This window comes from Balaenoptera physalus (assembly GCF_965194825.1).
Source record: "Balaenoptera physalus genome assembly, chromosome: 20".
Taxonomy (NCBI): Eukaryota; Metazoa; Chordata; class Mammalia; order Artiodactyla; family Balaenopteridae; genus Balaenoptera; species Balaenoptera physalus.
In genome coordinates, this window is record NC_138901.1 from 57,308,700 (window position 1) to 57,325,613 (window position 16,914).

The 16,914-nt window shown below is 55.6% G+C and overlaps 1 protein-coding gene across 5 annotated transcripts in view; it reads right to left on the bottom strand.

Annotated features, from left to right (window-relative positions):
• Positions 1–624: 624 nt before the first annotated feature.
• Positions 625–16,914, bottom strand: part of PIK3R5 (phosphoinositide-3-kinase regulatory subunit 5) — an 83,649-nt gene continuing 67,359 nt past the window's right edge. For 2 of the 5 annotated variants that reach the window (XM_082441366.1, XM_082441365.1), the window contains exons 6-19: positions 16,478–16,547; positions 13,720–13,894; positions 13,014–13,167; positions 12,288–12,371; positions 11,281–12,010; positions 10,996–11,155; positions 10,535–10,660; positions 9,877–10,005; positions 9,626–9,719; positions 9,300–9,376; positions 6,901–6,994; positions 6,623–6,705; positions 6,023–6,135; positions 625–5,919 (exon numbers count right to left, since the gene is read on the bottom strand). In XM_082441366.1, coding sequence (XP_082297492.1) covers positions 5,772–5,919; positions 6,023–6,135; positions 6,623–6,705; positions 6,901–6,994; positions 9,300–9,376; positions 9,626–9,719; positions 9,877–10,005; positions 10,535–10,660; positions 10,996–11,155; positions 11,281–12,010; positions 12,288–12,371; positions 13,014–13,167; positions 13,720–13,894; positions 16,478–16,547 — 2,237 coding nt within the window. In that variant the 3' untranslated portion in view covers positions 625–5,771. The remainder of the gene's footprint in view (positions 5,920–6,022; positions 6,136–6,622; positions 6,706–6,900; positions 6,995–9,299; positions 9,377–9,625; positions 9,720–9,876; positions 10,006–10,534; positions 10,661–10,995; positions 11,156–11,280; positions 12,011–12,287; positions 12,372–13,013; positions 13,168–13,719; positions 13,895–16,477; positions 16,548–16,914) is intronic. The other 3 variants (XM_082441369.1, XM_082441367.1, XM_082441368.1) reach the window with 3 other exon arrangements.

Genomic DNA, 16,914 nt, shown 5'->3' on the forward strand with positions numbered 1-16,914 from the left:
CAGAGCTTCCTCTCTCCACCTTGTGAAGACGCAGTGAGAGACGGCTGTCTGCAACCCAGGAAGAGAGCTCTCACTAGACACTAAACTTGGCAGCACCTCGACCCTGGACTTCCCAGCCTCCAGAATTATGAGAAGTAAATGTCTGTTGTTTAAACCACCCACTCTATGGTATTTTGTTATAGCAGCCCAAGCCGACTGAGATCCTGGGGGCTGTGGACTGGCCCAGGACACAGGTGTGCCTGGTGCCCGGGACAGAGAGAAATAAAGGGCACAGATGGGGATAGCCTGCCAGCTGCCTGTCTTTGCCCCAGGGGGATGGGGTGGGCACTCTTTCCCAGGGGAGCCAGCTCCCTTTACCCTGCTTTGCTGGTTAGGGTTAGGGGAGTGAAAAGAGGGATTCAGAGACTTGGGTAAAGGAGGGAGTAGCTTCTTGCCCAAGAAAACCAAGAAGCCCTCTTCCCAGGGCAGTGGCTAACCTCCCAGTGCTCTAGGGTGGGGTGGGCGTGACAGTGGGGGAAGGGAAGTCTGAAGCCCCAGGGCAGGTGCCAAGCAGTCCAGGTCCACACATGTCTCCCATGTGGGTGAAACTGCAGGGGCTGGAAAACTCTCTGATGCCTCTGCTTTGAGCAGACTGAGGGGGCTCTAAGCGTTCCTTGACACAGGGGTTGTGGGAGAGCCATCCCTCTGGAGGAGGCGTGACATGGATGTCAGGGACCATAGAAAGACGTCTGAGGATGGTACCAGACCACTATGGCCTGGGCCCCAGAGGAAGCTGCCAAATCGACAAATCGGACTTCGTTAAAATTAAGACCATCTGCTCCGTAAAAGGCACTGTTAGGAGAATGAAAACACAAGCCATGGATTGGCAGAAAATATTCGCAAAACGCATATCCGATAAAGGACTGGTATCCAAAATGTACAAAAAACTCTTAAAATTCAATAAGGAAACAACTCAATTAAAACATAGGCAAAACCACACCACTGTAAAGCAATTATACTCCAATAAAGATGTAAGAAAAAAAAAAAGGGCAAAAGATCTGAACAGACACCTCACCAAAGAAAATATACATACGGCAAATAAACACATGAAAAGACACTCAACATCATAGTCTTTAGGGCACTGCAAGCTAAAACAACAATGAGATATCACTACACACCCATTAGAATGGATAAAACCCATAGCACTGACAATACCTAATGCTACTAAGGATGTGGAGCTACAGGAACGCTCATTCATTGCTGGTAAGAATGAAAAAAGGGCCCAGCCACATTGGAAGACAGTTTGGCATATAAAAAACAAAACAGAAAAACCTAAATATATTTGTACCATACGATCAAGCAATTGTGCTCCTTGGTATTTACCCAAATGAGTTGAAAACGTATGTACGTCCGAACAAAAAGCAGCACACAAATGTTTATGGAGGTTTTATTCAGAACTGCCAAAAAATGGTATCAACCAAGATGTCCTTCAGTAGGTGAACAAATAAACAAACCGTGGTACATCAATAAAATGAAACATTCAGCAAACAAAAAGAAATGAGCTATGAAACCACGAAGACATGGAGGAATCTTCAATGCATATTGCTAAGTGAAAGAAGCCAATCTGAAAAAGCTACATACTGTATGGCTCCAACTATATGATATTCTGGAAAATTTGTAACTATGGAGACAGTAAAAAGATGATTGGTTGCCAGTCTGCTTAAGAAAATAATGGTTTCAATTTCTTTAATTATATTAGCCTGTTTGGGATATCCATTTCTTCTGTCAGATGGGCAAACTGTATTTTTGAGAAATTTCTCCGTTTTATCCAAATTACCAAATGTATTGGTAAATCTATAATATCCCTTTATTACCTTTTTAGTGTGTATAGGATCTGTAGAGATGCCTTCTTTTTCATTCATGATATTGATAATTTGTTCTCTCTCTCATCAGTCTTGCTAGGGGGTTTTCAATTAGTATGTTGGTTTTCTAATTCATAGATTTCTGCTATTACACTTATTTCCTTCCTTCTACTTTCTTTAGGATTGATCTACTATTCTTTCTCTAGCTTTCTGAGATGTAAATGTAAATAACTGATTTTTAGCTTTTGCTCTAAGATATACTTTTTTATGGCAATAAATTTTCTCCTAAGTATTGCTTAAGCATCCTGAGAGTTTCAATAACATATACTCATTATTAACCACTTCAATATATTTTCTAGTTTCCACTTTTATTTCTTTCTTGACCCCTGGATTATTTAGAGATGTAGTGTCTGATTTACAAGCAGTTGGGATTTTCTAGTAAAATTTACCTTATTGATAATTTAATTTCATTGTAGTCAGGGAATATACTCAGTTTGATTTCAGTCATTTGAAATTTGATATTCTACTCGTACTTGAAAACAATGTGAATTCTATTGTTGTTGAGCAGTGTTCTATTTCAATGAGATCGAATTGGTTAATTGTGTTGTCCAGATCGTCTATAACTCTACTGATTTTTTTTTTTTTTTTGGTCTATTTGTTCTATCAGTTCCTGAGAGAAATGTGTTAAAGTCCTTCACTATGGTTGTGGAGATGTTAATTCTGTCAATTTTTGTTTTATAGTTTAAATTTATAAAATGTCCCTCTTTATCTTCTGTAATGCTTCTGACATTAAAATATTTGTCTGATACTGGTGTAATGCCACCATCTTTTTGGGACATGTTTGCATGGTGTTATCTATCCTTTCCATCCTTTTGCTTTCAGCCTTTCTGTGTTCTTACATTTAAAGCATTTCTCTTGTGAGCAGTGTATAATTTTTTAAAAATCATTGAACAATTGTAGGTATAGAATTCTAAGTTGACAGGTTTTGTTTTTTTTCTTTTCAGCACTTTAAGTATGTCATTTCATTGTATCCTGGCTTCCACTGTTTCCGTAGAGAAGGGAGCTCTCAGTTTAGTTGTTGCTCCTTTGAAGATTAAGTGTATTTTTTTCCTCTGGCTGTCTTTAAGATTTTCTCATTACCTTTTTTCCCTCAGAAGTTTGACAAGGAGGTACCTCTGTGTGTGTGTGTGTGTGTGTGTGTTTAAACTCCGGACTTTATTGGGATTTCAGCAGTTTTTCCATTAAGATTCTCTTTCTGTTTCAGGATCCCACATTGCACTTAGTTTTCAGGTTTCCTCGGTCTCCTTCAGTCTGTGAATTTTTCAGTCCTTCCTTGTGTTTCGTGACACTGGAGTGAGTACTGGTCAGATTATCCTGTAGAATGTCCCACAGTCTGGGTTTGTCTAGCATTTTCCTCATTATTAGTCTTGCGTCATAGGTTTTGGAAGGAATATCAGAGGTGAAGTGCTCTTCTCATGTAGTTTTATTTTTCTCTTGTGTGAGGTTTGCTGAGTTTATTGACTCTGTGGCCTGATGTCCTTCATCAATTTTGGCCAACTGAATGTTGGCAGAGGAGATACTGTGCCAGTTCCAGGCTCAGGCCCTAGGAGGCATCACATGTCTCTGCTTACCCCTCCTATGCTAACATGCTGACCCAAGGTACCCGAGGGACCCATAGAGCAGACCTGAACCCAACCTGCAGCTTGGAGCCAAGCCACTCTGAGCCCCACCTTGATCCCTAGATGTCCTGTAGATGTACGAGCAAGAATAAATGATCACAGATGTAGTCCATCGAGCATTAGGTGTGCTTTCCTGTTTGCAACAGCTAGCTGATACAGAGCTAAAGCCTCTCACGGTTCCTTCTTCCTCCGTCTCACGTGGTTGTGCTGGAAGCCTGGTGCTTACCTACTTCTCCCAGGTCACAGGTGTCCTCCACCATCCCTTCACCTCCTTTTCTCTCCCTCCCTGTGAGCCAAGTCTAATAACAGCCCCAAGTCCAGAGGGTCAGCAAGGATCTCACTTCCCTTCCTCTCGGCAGCGCGATGAGGATTACACAGAAAATTTCGGCACAAGTGTATTTTTGATGGAGAGGAAAATTACAAAAAGATAAACAAAACAACCCCCCAAGTATCTTATTTCCACTCTATGTCAAGTGATTTACGTGAACTAGCCAACTGGCAGGAAAATAACTGTAAGTCATTAAATCCAGGAGGAATCAAGTTTTATTTGACAATAATATTAAATTCCACTCGTTTATTCTTGAACATCTGTCAATAGTAGGACAACCAGCTCACACAACAAAAAATATTGAAGGTATACTGCCAACCACTGTCTGGGGCCTGAAGCAAGGACAGATGGCCTTGACAGCGGAAGGGTGACGATATGCGGCCAGAGACATTCTGTCCACTTCTCTCAAGTCCTGAGTTCTCTGGACTGGGGTTTCATGGGCTCCTATAAGCCCAGAACCTTTGGACCAGATGAAGCCGGAGCAGGAGGGAATGGAGGGGTTCTGTGCAGAATACAGTTGTCTTGCTTCCGTGGTTACTTTCTCCACCTCTACGAGTCCAAGTCCCGGGCCCAGGCCCGCCCTCCGCCTACCATCCTAGCCCACATCAGCTTCCAGCTTCTCAAACCACTGCAACCTGGCAGTTAAAAATTTTGGCTCTCATATTGTATCAGCCGTTTTCCCCCAATCAGGCCCTAAGCTCCTCAAGCTCAGCTGTCCATCCTCTACTCCTCTGGGAACCTGCCCAGGCGCAGTGGTGCCAGTGAACTTTGGGGCTGGAAGATTTCACACACAATGGAGTGAGACGGGAAGTGGGGCACAGGGGCCAACCTGGGAGAGGAGGAGGTGAAGGCACGTGTGCAGCCCTCCTCTCCTTCAGAGGGTAGAACCGAGGGCTCCCTACCCCCTCGGTCTGGGTCCTGCCTCATCAGTGAATTGGAAAGGAGGGAATGAAGAGCATCGCCTCCCCACCCCCCGCCAGACAGGTGAGTCAGGGCTTAAGGGGCGAGGCCGCTGACCTTTACTGAGCACCTGCTATGAGCCTGCGGCTGAGCCAGGCGCTTTGCACACAATTTTGTCTCAGCCTTTTAAGGAGGTCTTATATTCCCTCATCTTAGCGCTCAGGAAAGGGAGGCTTCCTTCTGGTCATTTAGCTAGAAGGTAAGAGCCGCCACTGAATCTAAGCTCGTCCTGCCTCCCAAGGATCTCAATCCAGAAAGAGGCTCCAGAGAGAGTCTGTTCTGAGTCCTGACAGTAGACAGGTCAAGTGTTAGTGCTGTTTTTTAGAAGATCCAGGGAACTTGAGAGAGAAAGGGTGTGTGCGTGTGTGTGTGTGTGTGCGTGCATGCATGCATGCGTGTGTGTGTATGTGTGTGTGTGTGTGTGTGTGTGTGTGAGAGACAGAGAGGGGTGTGGGATGGGGGCGACGGCACTGAGGTCAGAAAAGTCGCATCTACATTTCTACCACCTGAACCCCTGAGTAGGGGGACTGAAATTCCAGACTCCAAGGGCTCCCCAAGTCCCTGACAAAGTAAGGGGTGGGCCCGGCCAAGGGTTGGGGGAGGAGGCCTAAACCACACCCCAGAGCACCAGAGCCTCAGATCTTTCTTCTAGAAAGGATCCTAGACCACACCAGAGGGCAGGGCCTTCAGAGGCCAGCCCACCCATCCTTCTCCTTTCTACCTGAGGAATCTGAGGGGCTGTAGGGCCAGGCCCCTCTCCCTAATGCCTGTTTCTTTCCCAAACAGAGCCCTGAGGCGCCATCAACCCCCTAACCCCTGCCCCCTACCTGCTGCAGGGCCCACAGCGGGACCCTGACCCAGCACAGGGTCGTCCAGTTCTCCACGGGGAGCGAGGCCCTCCAAGAGGGAGGGGGCTCCGAGGAGGCTGCCCCCGGGCTTGCTGTCCAGGCTGGTGCCGGGCCGCTAGGGCAGAGCGCCACTGAAAGTCATGATGGGCAGACAGAGCAGGGAGCAGAGGTCGGGTGCGGCCTGCGCCTGCAGGTAGGAGGGCCTCTGGGGTGGGGGGCAGAGGCTGCTCTTCTCCGGCTTGTAGCAGGGTGAGACCTCACACCTGTGGGGCAGGGCAGGTGTCAGGGCAGGCCTCCCATCCCTCCAGCTCCTTCCAGGCCTCTGGGTGGGTGCGGAAGCAGAGCTGGGGGCGCCCGCTTTCCTACCTGACCACACTCTGCAGGATCTTCCTCTCGTCCTGGTCCAGGCACACGGCGAAGGGGCAGCTGTTAGAGCCGATAATCTGCACCTTGTCCACTTTGATCTGCGAGATGCTAATCTAGAAGGAAGGCCCGGGTCACCCGGGAGCCCCGGCCCCAGAGCTGCCAGCCCTCGGCAGCTTCTTCCCTTGGAACCGCCCGACTGGGTCCAGGGGGTGGGGCAGGAGCTCGGCTGCCAGCTCTCCAGGCGCAATGGGCGTGCAGGGGACTGGTCGCCCCATCGGGCCCTGCTTCCTCCCCAGCCTCTGCCCTTTCTTGAGTCTGGAAGGAGCAAGTGTCCTGGGAGGAGAAACCCCACTGTCCTCACCGTGACAGCCCGGGTTCCCGGACACAGAGGCCACTCCGCCTTGGACTCGGGGCTCCCCCAGCGGCCACCACGGAGCCCCACAGGTGTGCACACCCTTCACCTGCCTCTCCTCCCACCCACAGGCCCCAGTGCAGCCCTCGGACACCCCCCCATACATACGCATACACACGCACACGCGGGCACACACACGCCCAGTAAGTCTCCCGAGGGGATGACAGGGAGGAGAGGAAAGCTCTTACCTGGTTGAAGCCCTTCTTGGATTTAGGGTTCTGCCTTTTCACCACTTCTGTCAGGTTTAGCGTCAGGGCCTCCGTGCTGGAGTCTGAAGGGCAAGGGTGGCTCAGGCCAGGCTGAGGAACCCACACCCCACACCCCACCCCTCCCCTCCCCCACCCCACCCCTCCCCCGCCCCTACCCGACCCGACCCTCTCCCCACCTCCCTGTCCCCCTCCCCCTGCCCCACCTGTACCCCACCCCCTGCCCCACCCCTCCCCTCCCCTCCCCCCTGCCCCCTCACCTAGGTCCTCCTGCTGCCGGCAGGCCTTGCTGAGGTTGACGGAGGTGCAGACCTTCTCCATGTTACTCCAGCGACTGCGTCCACTGATGGCCCCCTGGGAAGGCAGCAAAGCCAGACCCTCTCAGCGGCATGCCCTCCGGGGCCTGCCGCCTTCTCTTTGAAGAAGCAGCTCCAGACCGGCCAGCGACAGGGCGCCGCCTGCAGCCAGCACGCCCCGGAAGCTCGCTCTCACTCACCCGAGCCTGCCAGCTTCTTCACCAAGAGCCCCTTGACCCCTATATAGACCTTACTGGCTCCAGGGAGGAGCATCAGGTCACTGGCTTGGACCACAGGTCAGCCTGGCGACTGGGTCGTAGGGTGCGAGTGCTGAGAACATCTCAAGGGTTGGTCTAAGGATCTTCTGAACCCCGAGTGAGGGAGAGACAGGCTCACGGGCAGGGGGTCCCAGGCAGAGCTGGGCCGGAGCCCCCTCTTTGGGTCTTTGTCTGAACGTCTCTTTCATCAGGGACCTCCGCGTTGCCAAACCCACAAGCACTCTCAGTCCTCGGCCTGCCTGACCTTACAGGAGAATGCCATCCTGTTCCCTCCTCCCCTCTCCCGGGCGTCCGTGGCGGCACGCTCCCGGCTTCCCCACCGCCAGCCTGGCTGGGGCGTCTGCTTTGCGCGATCGCCCCCCTCTGCCCCCATCACAGGACGCAGGTCTCAGGAGCTTCTCCTGGGGCCTCCGCTCTCTTGTTCCTACTTTCTCCTTTAGGGAGCCTCACCCATGGCCCTCTCTCCACGACCACCTACACACCCATCTCCACATTTCACCTCTGAGCTCAGGCCCACCCTCCCACTGCCTGTTCTGCTCTCTCCTTCCCTCTCGAACCCACTATGCCCCACACCCACTCCCCCACTGGAGCTGGGCTGCTTCTGAGAAAATGGTCCTGCCAGTTGCAGAAGGCTGAAATCCAGGAGTTGGAGCCTCTCCTTTTCTAATCCATCCCTAAGCCCTGCTGCTCATGTGATTCACATATAACCCCCATTTCTTTCCTCCCTAGTGCAGGCTGCCCATGTTTCTCTCCTGGACAACCACGGGAGCCTCTGACTTGGCTTTCCCACACCTCTTGGGGTCCCCTCCGATATTCCCCACAGAGCCACCACAGGGGGCTTCCAAACCTCAAATCTGATCCTGCCACACCCCAAACGGAAAGCCCTTCACAGGATACCCATTGCTCTTAGGACAAGGACAAAACTCCTCTCATTGAACCCAGGCCCTTGGCATTCCAGCCCTGCCAATTTCTTTAGCTTCACCTCATCATCCTTTCCCCCCCACTGTCTCTTCTCCAGCCCCTCTGGTCCTCCTTCAGTGCCCTTGGATGTTCATGTTCTCTCTCACCACAGGGCCTTTGCACATGCTATTATCTCTACCTGGAGGGCACATCTCTCTTCTTTTCTTACTTAACTAACTCCTGGTTTTCTTTCCAACATTGACTCAGTGGCCCTTCTCAAGGAACCTTGTCTAACTTTCCTCACTGGGTTGAACAATCCCCTTAAGGGTTCTCAGAGAACCCTTTACCTCTCCTTCATCTGTTCGTCACAGCTGTAATTATACATGTTGTGGGATCATCTAACCCCTCCAGACTGTAAGAGCTTTGCTCACTCTCGTGAACGCTCCTGTGCCATGAACAACATCCGGGACACAGTGGGTGTTTAACGAACACAGCACCCAGTGTCAGTGCCCCTGCCCACCTCCTCGGCCACCACATGGAAAGAATCCTATTGTCTCTATCCCACCAGCCCTTTTGTTGCCTTGTCATCACTTGCCACTCTTTAATATTACCTTGGGCACTTTCTGTTTCCTTGTTTATTGTCTGTCTCCCTCCTCTAGAGAAGTTAAGAGGGAGGGCCTGGCCCAGCACAGAACCTGACATGAGTAGGTGCTCAATAAATACCTTTCAAATTGCTGAGGGAGGGAGGGAGGCAGGGAAGAAGGCAGGAGGCTGCCCATCCGGGAGGTGGGCCTGTCGTGGCCCAGAGGCGGGGTGTGCTCATGGGCTCCCCCCGCAGCTCCCCTCACACCAAACCTACTCCCACACACCCACCGGGCACAGCAGTCCCTGGCCTGTCCCTCGCTCTGCCCCGTTCTCACCCCCAGCCCTGCGGCCAGGCCCCAGCACTTCTCGGAAGGGCTGACTGAGCACGTTCAGCAGTGGGGAGAACCCGGGGCGGGGGCAGCTTTGGAGGCAGAGGGGGAGAGGGAGGTCCACCGCCTCTCCTTCCCCCTTCTCTCAGCATCCAGGAGAGCCCACCGCAGCCTTCCAGCTTAAAGGCCGCCCGGGGAACACAGGAGGCTGGCTCTGGGGAGGCGGCATGGGGAGCAGATCCCGGAGGGAAGGGGCCAGCATCAGTCTCACCTTGCTGTAAATAATCTGTAGTGTTAGAGGGATGGCCTCCCGGTCACCATCGATGCCCAGTCGCTTGCTGCCAGGACCTGTGCCACACAGAGAGAGACCCTCTGCTTCTCCTTCCAGTGCCCTTCACAGACCGTGGGCTCTGCCTCCCTGCCCCACCGCCCTGGGACCCCTCCTCCCCAGGGCCCCAGATCCCGGCCCACCTCCCTCTAGCTCTACCTCCAGGGGCCCCACCTCCTGGCGCCCTCTCGCCCCGCCACCCCAGGGTCCCCCTCTCCAGTGTGACACCCCCCCCGCCCCGCCTCCACTGGGGCTCAGGCAGCACCCACCCGAAGCCTTGATGGCGCGTGTGGCGGCGGAGTGACCCAGCTCCAGGGAGTGGATGAAGATCTCTGTCGTCTTCTCCCCGGTGATGAAGGTCAGCTGGAGGGGGCAGGAGCGTGGGCGTCAGCGTGGACCTCCAGGAGGGGCCCCCAGCACAGGCTCCTCCGGCACAGGGCTGCTGGCTGCCCGGGTGTGGGAGCAGCCCTGCAGCTAGTCTGGGGGAAGAGGTGGCGCAAGGCGGCAGGGCAGGCCTTACCTCGGTCTGATAGACCTGCAGCAGCACCGGCCGGGCAGCGAAGCGGCAGTAATAGAGCAGCATGTCCGCCAGGATGGGCAGCTGGGCAGGAGAGCCCTCCAGGGGCCGGGACTCAGCCTTCAGAGACTGCTGTGGGTTGTGGGGGGGGCGAGCCCGAGGCCGAGGGACAGGGGGACAGGGGGACAGAGAGGGAGAGAGAAAGGGAGGACGAGAGGAAGAGAGACAGAGGTGCAGACACACAGAGGAGAGATCCCGAGGCAGACAGGGCCAGGGAGGGGGACGGTGAGACGGGAGCAGGAAACAGAACAGTCAAGGGAGGACCCACGTTCTGGCCTCCGCCCCTCCCTCGCTGGCCCATGGGCCTCCAGGGAGGCCCTGGCCGAGCTAGACAAAGCTGGGAGTTGAGGAAGGGAGCTGAAGCCTAAGGCAACTGGACCCTCTGGGGCCCCTCGCTCTCGGTGCGGTGACCCCTCCCTGGGCCCCCGAGCCCCGGCTTCAGCTCAGCCCTGCTTCCACCCACCCTCCTTGCTCGATCCCAAGTGAGCCCTGGTCCTCCAGTGGGGCCGCAAGCTGGATCCCCCAAACTAGGGCCTTCAAAGCGAGGCTGGGTGACCACAGCCAGGGCCCTCCACCTGCACCCAGGGAAGGGGCCGCTTACCTGGCACAGGACTTCAGGGGGCAGGTGCATGAGGCCCAGCACGTTGCGCTCGTACCAGGGGTCAAGCATGCCGAGGTAGTGGGAGATGTCATTGGTGCTTTCCTCCCAGGGGGCTGCACCCAGCTCCTGGGGCGGGGGCGAGAGTCATTCCCAGCCACCCGGACACCTGCCACCCTAGCTTCGGGGCCCTGGGTGGCACCTGCAGCCACACCCTGAGCTTCTCTGCGCCCTTGGAGAGGTCTGACAACTCTCAGTCCGTGTCACACAGCAAAACGTGCCCCCGCCCACCATCCGGCCAAGTGCAGGGCAGGGACCACGCTCGGGAGGGAGGCCCAGGCAGGAGGCGGCAGCCCCTAAACACAGGGCTGCTGGCCACTTCCGACCGGCCCCCTTCCGGTGACCGGGACCTGCTTACACCTCCTCGCTTTGCCGCCCTGCTGGGTCCAGGGCTGGGGACCTACCGCAGGGCCGGGATGCCTCGGGGGGTCTGTGGGGAGCGGCGGCGTCTGGCTCCGAGGGGCTGGGCTGGCGCTGGTCCCGCAGCTCCGCTTCATGGGCACGTAGAAGAACTGAAGCTTGAAGAACCGTGTGAGGAGCGGACGGTTGCTCTCCAGCCGCCTGCTGAGAAGAAGATGGTGAGAAGGGAGGCCCTTGGCCCCTCTGGGACCCCAGTCCTCGAGCCCAGACGCCGCCAGCACCACGCCCCTGCTGCCCGGGGCAGACTGATGCCCCGTTTCGGCTCTCACCGCAGTTTGCTGTATGCCCGGGCTACCTTCCCCGAGATCCGATCGGAGCCGAAGACCACGACTCGCAGCGTGGAGGCCTTGGGGTCCTCGTCCCCGCTCAGGAAGGGGCAGCGGCGCCGGTGACGGGAGGCGGGGGCCAGGAGCCAGCCGGGCAGCTGGGGGTCGAGCTTGTGCTGGGGCAGGGAGCGGGAGCGCTGGGCCCGGGACGGGGGCAGCGCCGGGCCATCCAGGGGGCTGCAGGGGCTGCAGAGGCTGCCGGCCCGCCGCAGGGGCGGGGCGCTGTCTGGGCTGCCCTCCAGGGTCCGGGAGTCCCTCCGCAGCACCAGCTGGCTGGTGCTCTTGAAGAGCTTATAGATCCTGTTGAACTTCTGCCCGGGCCTGCGGTGGCCCCGGCGCTCCTGGCTGCCAGGCCTCTTGGGCCACTCGAAGGAGCTCTCCTCGCCGTCCTCCACGTAGCCACTATCCATGCCGTCAGAGAGGCCTGCGACAAAGGAGGTCAGCAACTGGCGGGAGAGGGTGGGTCCCGAGGCCTGGGATGAGGCAAGCGACAGCGTGGAGTCGTGGAAGGCTGCCGAGCCGCCGGAGAGCAGCGAGTCCCTCTCGGCACAAGGCCCCTCGGTTTCCAAGTCCTCCTCGTCCTCCTCGTCCTCCCCGTCCTCCTCCTCATCGTCCCCCAGGATCCCTGGTTGGAGCAGCTCCTGTTCCTTGAGCAGGATTTCCTGCAGGATGTCTACAGGGAAGCAAGGGGAGACACCGTCTGGGTGTCCGAGCCCTTGGAACCCCTCTTGCACACCCTTGGGTGGGGTGACAGACTGAGACAGAAGGAACTTGGGGAGCAGAGGGCAGAAGGAGGGCAGAGGGCAGCCCAGGTCTCCGCCCCCTGCTCTGCTCAGAGCCTGCTCAGGTGGGAGGGCTGGCAGAGGGGTGGGGTGAGGGGCAGCTGCAGAGGAAGAGAGCCCGGGCAGTTTGGGGGGTGGGCACCACGAGGGCCCCAGCGGGCGGCTTACCAAAGCTGTCCTGGTTCCAGCTGTAGGTGTAGCACCTGGCGACAGGGATGGGGATGGTACGGAGCTTGCCAGGCTTTGCAGTGTCTGCAGGAACGAGGGAGGGAGGGGCAGGAGGTGAGGGCTGGGTAGAGGCCTTGAGATCGGCCAGCCCAGACCCCTCGTCTTGGAGGAGAGGCCAGAGTTGGGAGAGGACCGGTACAGGACATGCAGCCGAGTGGGCCGAGGCTGAGTTGGAAGCTGGGATGCCTGGCCCGCAGCCAGAGGGCTTCTCTCAAGCCCACCAGGTAAATGCCATGCCCTTTTGTGAGCTGCATGAATGTGGCCAAGTCTCAGCCTCTGCGCCTCTGGTTCGAACAGGAGAACTATGGCACCATCTCATCAGGCATCCCTTCTTCTATAATAGACGTTTCCCGGACCCACTGGGGCAAGGTGGGCCATGTGACTAAGGTGGCTCAAAGGGGTACGTTGTCTTCATTGTGAAAACGAAGCCCCTTGCCCTTGGTCAGCACTCTTTTCCTCCTCCCCCAGGCTGCCCCAGTGGCGATCTTGGCAGCCTAACCCTGCAGACGGGAACTGCACCCTCGGGGATGGTGGAGCCAGGAGGTGTCAGAGAACCTGGGTCCCTGAATGATGGTGTGGAGCAGAACCGCCAGGCCGACCGGGGCTGCTCACCTGGGGAGCTGCTGGGGCCACAGGGGGAAATGGGCCCCACCCCCAGAGCCTCACCTAAGGCACCAAGGAAGCCGGCTTTCTCCCCCACCGCCTGCAGCTTGGTCCTGAGCCACTGCCGGGCCTCAGCTGCATCCCCGATGCCAGATGCCAGTTCCTGTGCTTCTGCCGTCTCCGTGAAGATGTCCTCGAGCTCTGCCAGGGTCTTGGACTGAAACCCAGGGAGAGGCAGGCTTGCTCCCGAACCACGGCTCAGCCGCCCGACTTCTCGAGCTCCTGGTGACCAGTCCGTCCCCGGCCTCATCGCCTGCCACCACCCACGGCTGAGCAGGGAGCCAGGCCTCCCACTCAGCCCCTATTCTCCAGAAGTGGTCAGAAAGAAAGGCCCAGAGCCAGAGCCCTGCAGAGTTGGGAGGGACTTCAGAGCTCACCGCTGTGGCCCAGAGAGGGGAGGGCGCTGCCCAGGGCCACACAGCTGACCTGTCACAGAGCTCGGACTAGACCCCAGGGCTTGCAGCTTCAGTCTAAAGCTCAGTCCTGTAGCACCCAGCCCACGCTGGATTCGGAGGCTCTATGTCCAGTCCCACTGTCTAGGGTGCCACCCACCTGGGTTACCTCCAGCGACTTCCCCGCCATGTCACTAGGGGCGAGGGGGGCCAATGTACCCGGGCCTCGGAGAGGGACCAGAGAGGGGACCCTGCCTTTGCAGAGAGGTGCTCTGCCGGGAGGGGGCGGTGCTGAGCCCAGGGCCCCAGACACACACCTGCAGCTGGCAGTGCAGACCTGGGAGGTCGCAGTGGGCCCCAAAGGTGGCCTGGAAGGCGTGCAGGAGGAGGGTGGTGTAGGCGCTGTGCGGGGAGTGCCCAGGCGTGCTCAGCTTGTCGGCCACGGTGAGGAACTCGGCCTGCACCTCCACCGGGTTCAGCAACAGTACGGTGCTGGGGACGCAGAGGACCGGCCATGGGTACTGGGCGCGGGGGCGGGGAAGGGCAGCCGCAGAGCCCACGTGCCGGCCGGAGGCCAGGAGAGAGGCTGGGGGCTCAGGGGCCCCAGTTCCAAGGGGAAAGCTTATGATCTACTTTTGAGTAGTTTTCAGCTGGGGTCTTCAAAGACCTTTTAAAAACTGAACTCGGGACTTCCCTGGTGGTCCAGTGGTTAAGACTTCTCCTCCCAGTGCAGGGGGTGAGGGTTCGATCCCTGGTCAGGGAGCTAAGATCCCACATGCCTTGGGGCCAAAACCCGTCCCCCGCAAAAAACACAGAAGCAATACTGTAACAAGTTCAATAACGACTTTAAAAATGGTCCACATCGAAAAAATCTTAAAAAACTGAACCCAATTTTCACAAATAAATTCTACCTTAATTTTTATATAAAACACTTTTCCTACAGGATATTTGAACAGATGCACGATGACGCAGAAAAGGATTGTATTTTAGGTGCCATGACTGGAAACCAGGCTGTCATTTTGGGAGGGGACAGCAGGACAGCCACATGCCGTCGTGTGGTGTGGCCTGAAATTTCAGCCCGTGCCCTGCTCCTCAAGCCAAGGGTCGGGGTGTGGGGTGGCATCTGCCAGGAGGAAGGGGAGTCAAGTCAGGGCTGCATCTGATTCCTCTGCTTACAGGGGATGCCCTTTCTAACTTGCCAAAGCCATCATGCAGGCCAGCATCGGGCTGGGGGAGGGAGTGTGCATGCAGCCACGCCCCACCCCCGCCTCCTCTTCCCCTGGACCCTGGGCTCCCTCTTTTTTTTTTTTTTTTTTTTTGAGTGAAAGCAGGTTTATTGAGAGGGATACACATTCCACAGGCAGAATGCGTTCCGTCTCAGAAGGCGAGATTGGCCCCTGGGCTCCCTCTTGATCCCAGTGTTTAAATGTCTTCATCATGGAAAATTTCAAACATACCCAAATGTCAGGAGAATCGTGAACCCCAAGGATCCGTCACTCAGTTAACAGTTAACATACGTCTGTTCGCACTTCACCCCGGCCAACCCCCGATCACTGCATTTTCTCCAAGGTATTCCAGCCATCGCGGTATTATACCTGTAAAGGCTTTTAGTATGAACTGCTCACACTTGCTCTCGTTCTCTCACAAATCCATGCTGTGTTTAAACCCAGTGCCAAGAAGCACCAGGCAGGTGGCCTTCCTGCCAGTGTCTGTGGACAGAGGTCCCAGAGCCGGCCCTGTGGCCAGGGCTCAGGAATGGGACCAGGCTCTGTCAGAGTTCCCAGGGTTTAGGGAGGAACTCATTTTGATTTCTCTATTTGTAAGAAAAAGGGATCGGGCTCAAGTAAACGGTCCCTCACTGAGCCCTCCTCCTCCACCGACTGCTGGACCATCCCCTCACGGACATGCATTGAGCTCCACTGTATACACGACCAGGCCAGCCACACCCGGGCCCTCACCACTTGCACCTCCTCTGCACGCCTGTTCCCAACCTACAGAAAGCCAAAGCGAGACCGACTCTCTGCTCGAAGCTCTTTCTACGGACCTGTCCGTGCCTCAGTTTCCTGATCTAAAAATACCTTTCTCGAAGGGTTAACAAAAGGCTTGGATGATGCAGTGATGCCTGCAACAGTGCCCAGGGCTCAGGAAGTACCTTGAAGGGCGTTGGCGATAATCCGCCGTTCACCTGCCTCAGCCCTCTGGCAGGGTCCTGCTTACTTACTAAGCCAACATTTACAAGACATTTTTTATGCCCTTTCTGTCTCTCTCAAAATCTACCACTAGCTTTTTTGTTTGTTTTTACCGAGAAGGAACTCAACCAGTGTTTGCTCAGTGAATGTGCTGTGAACCCCTCAGGCTGAGGATGAGGAGGGGCCTGGGGTGACTAGAACTTCTGAGCTGTTGGAGGCTGAGGTCTCCAGGCACCCACGTGCTTGGAGGCTTGCCGGAGGGTCCTTGGAATGGAGGCTTCCTCTCTAATGCTTTTCCAACAGGCAGGGACCCAAGAGTGGGTAATGAAATCGCTTCAGGGATTCACAACCAGAACAACAGCCTTTTAAGTGAAATAGACTAGAAGAGATCAGAGCTCATCCTTGGGAGAGGGTGACTTTCATTTCCTAAAACTTGTCTCAGCTCTGTGTGTGTGTGTGTGTGTGTATGTACACCAGGCTTTCATATAAAATGCATTTTTTATTGTAGGTCCCAGTCAAAAAAGTTTGGGAAAATGCTGTTTTACTAACAGGCAGAAAGACATTACAGAAGGAGCCTCAGCTTTTGAGGAAGTCTAAGGCTCAAATCCTGACTCAGACACTTACTAGCTGAGTGTCCTTGGGGAAGTTACTTGGCCTCTCTGACCTTCAGTTTCCTCATCTGAAAAATGGGGGTAAAGTAAGGTAATGTATGTTCATGCAGCACCTGGCACAATCAAGGCAGGTGGTTTTAACCTTTTCCTTTTTTTTTTTTTTAAGTCTCAGACCCATTTAGGAATCTGACGAAAGACCCTTAGCTCTGAAAAAAGAGGCTGTGCACAAAGCACGACCCCACCCCCCAAACTCCTCCCTCCCCAAGAGCACTCACACAGTGGAGCTGCGATGACTCCTAGTGGACAGGCCCTGCTCGGCCCTCACCAGTCGCTGGTAGGAGATTCCTGTGGCCAAAAGAACAAAAACAAAAAAACAGTTCACGGACTTACCTGTTCCTTCAGTAGCCTGGCACTGGAGAATCTGGCTGGGAGTTCCCGGATGAGGGTCAGGACAAGGGGCAGATTAGGTCCATTGCCACCAGGGTCTTTAACAGTCTGATTCCCAGGCCCCACCCGCCCTGCAAAGCTTCACTCTTCAGAGACTGCGGGGCAGGGCACCCTGGGAGGAGACCGAGGCCCCTGAAGCGGCCGGGTCTCCTGCTCTCCAGCTGGTCCTGGCTCTGTCCCTGCAGACCTCCCCCGGTCCCGGGTGACCTCCTGCAGTGGGTGTGCCAAGCACCCCTCAGCTCAGCCTCAGCTCCGGCCAGCCCCC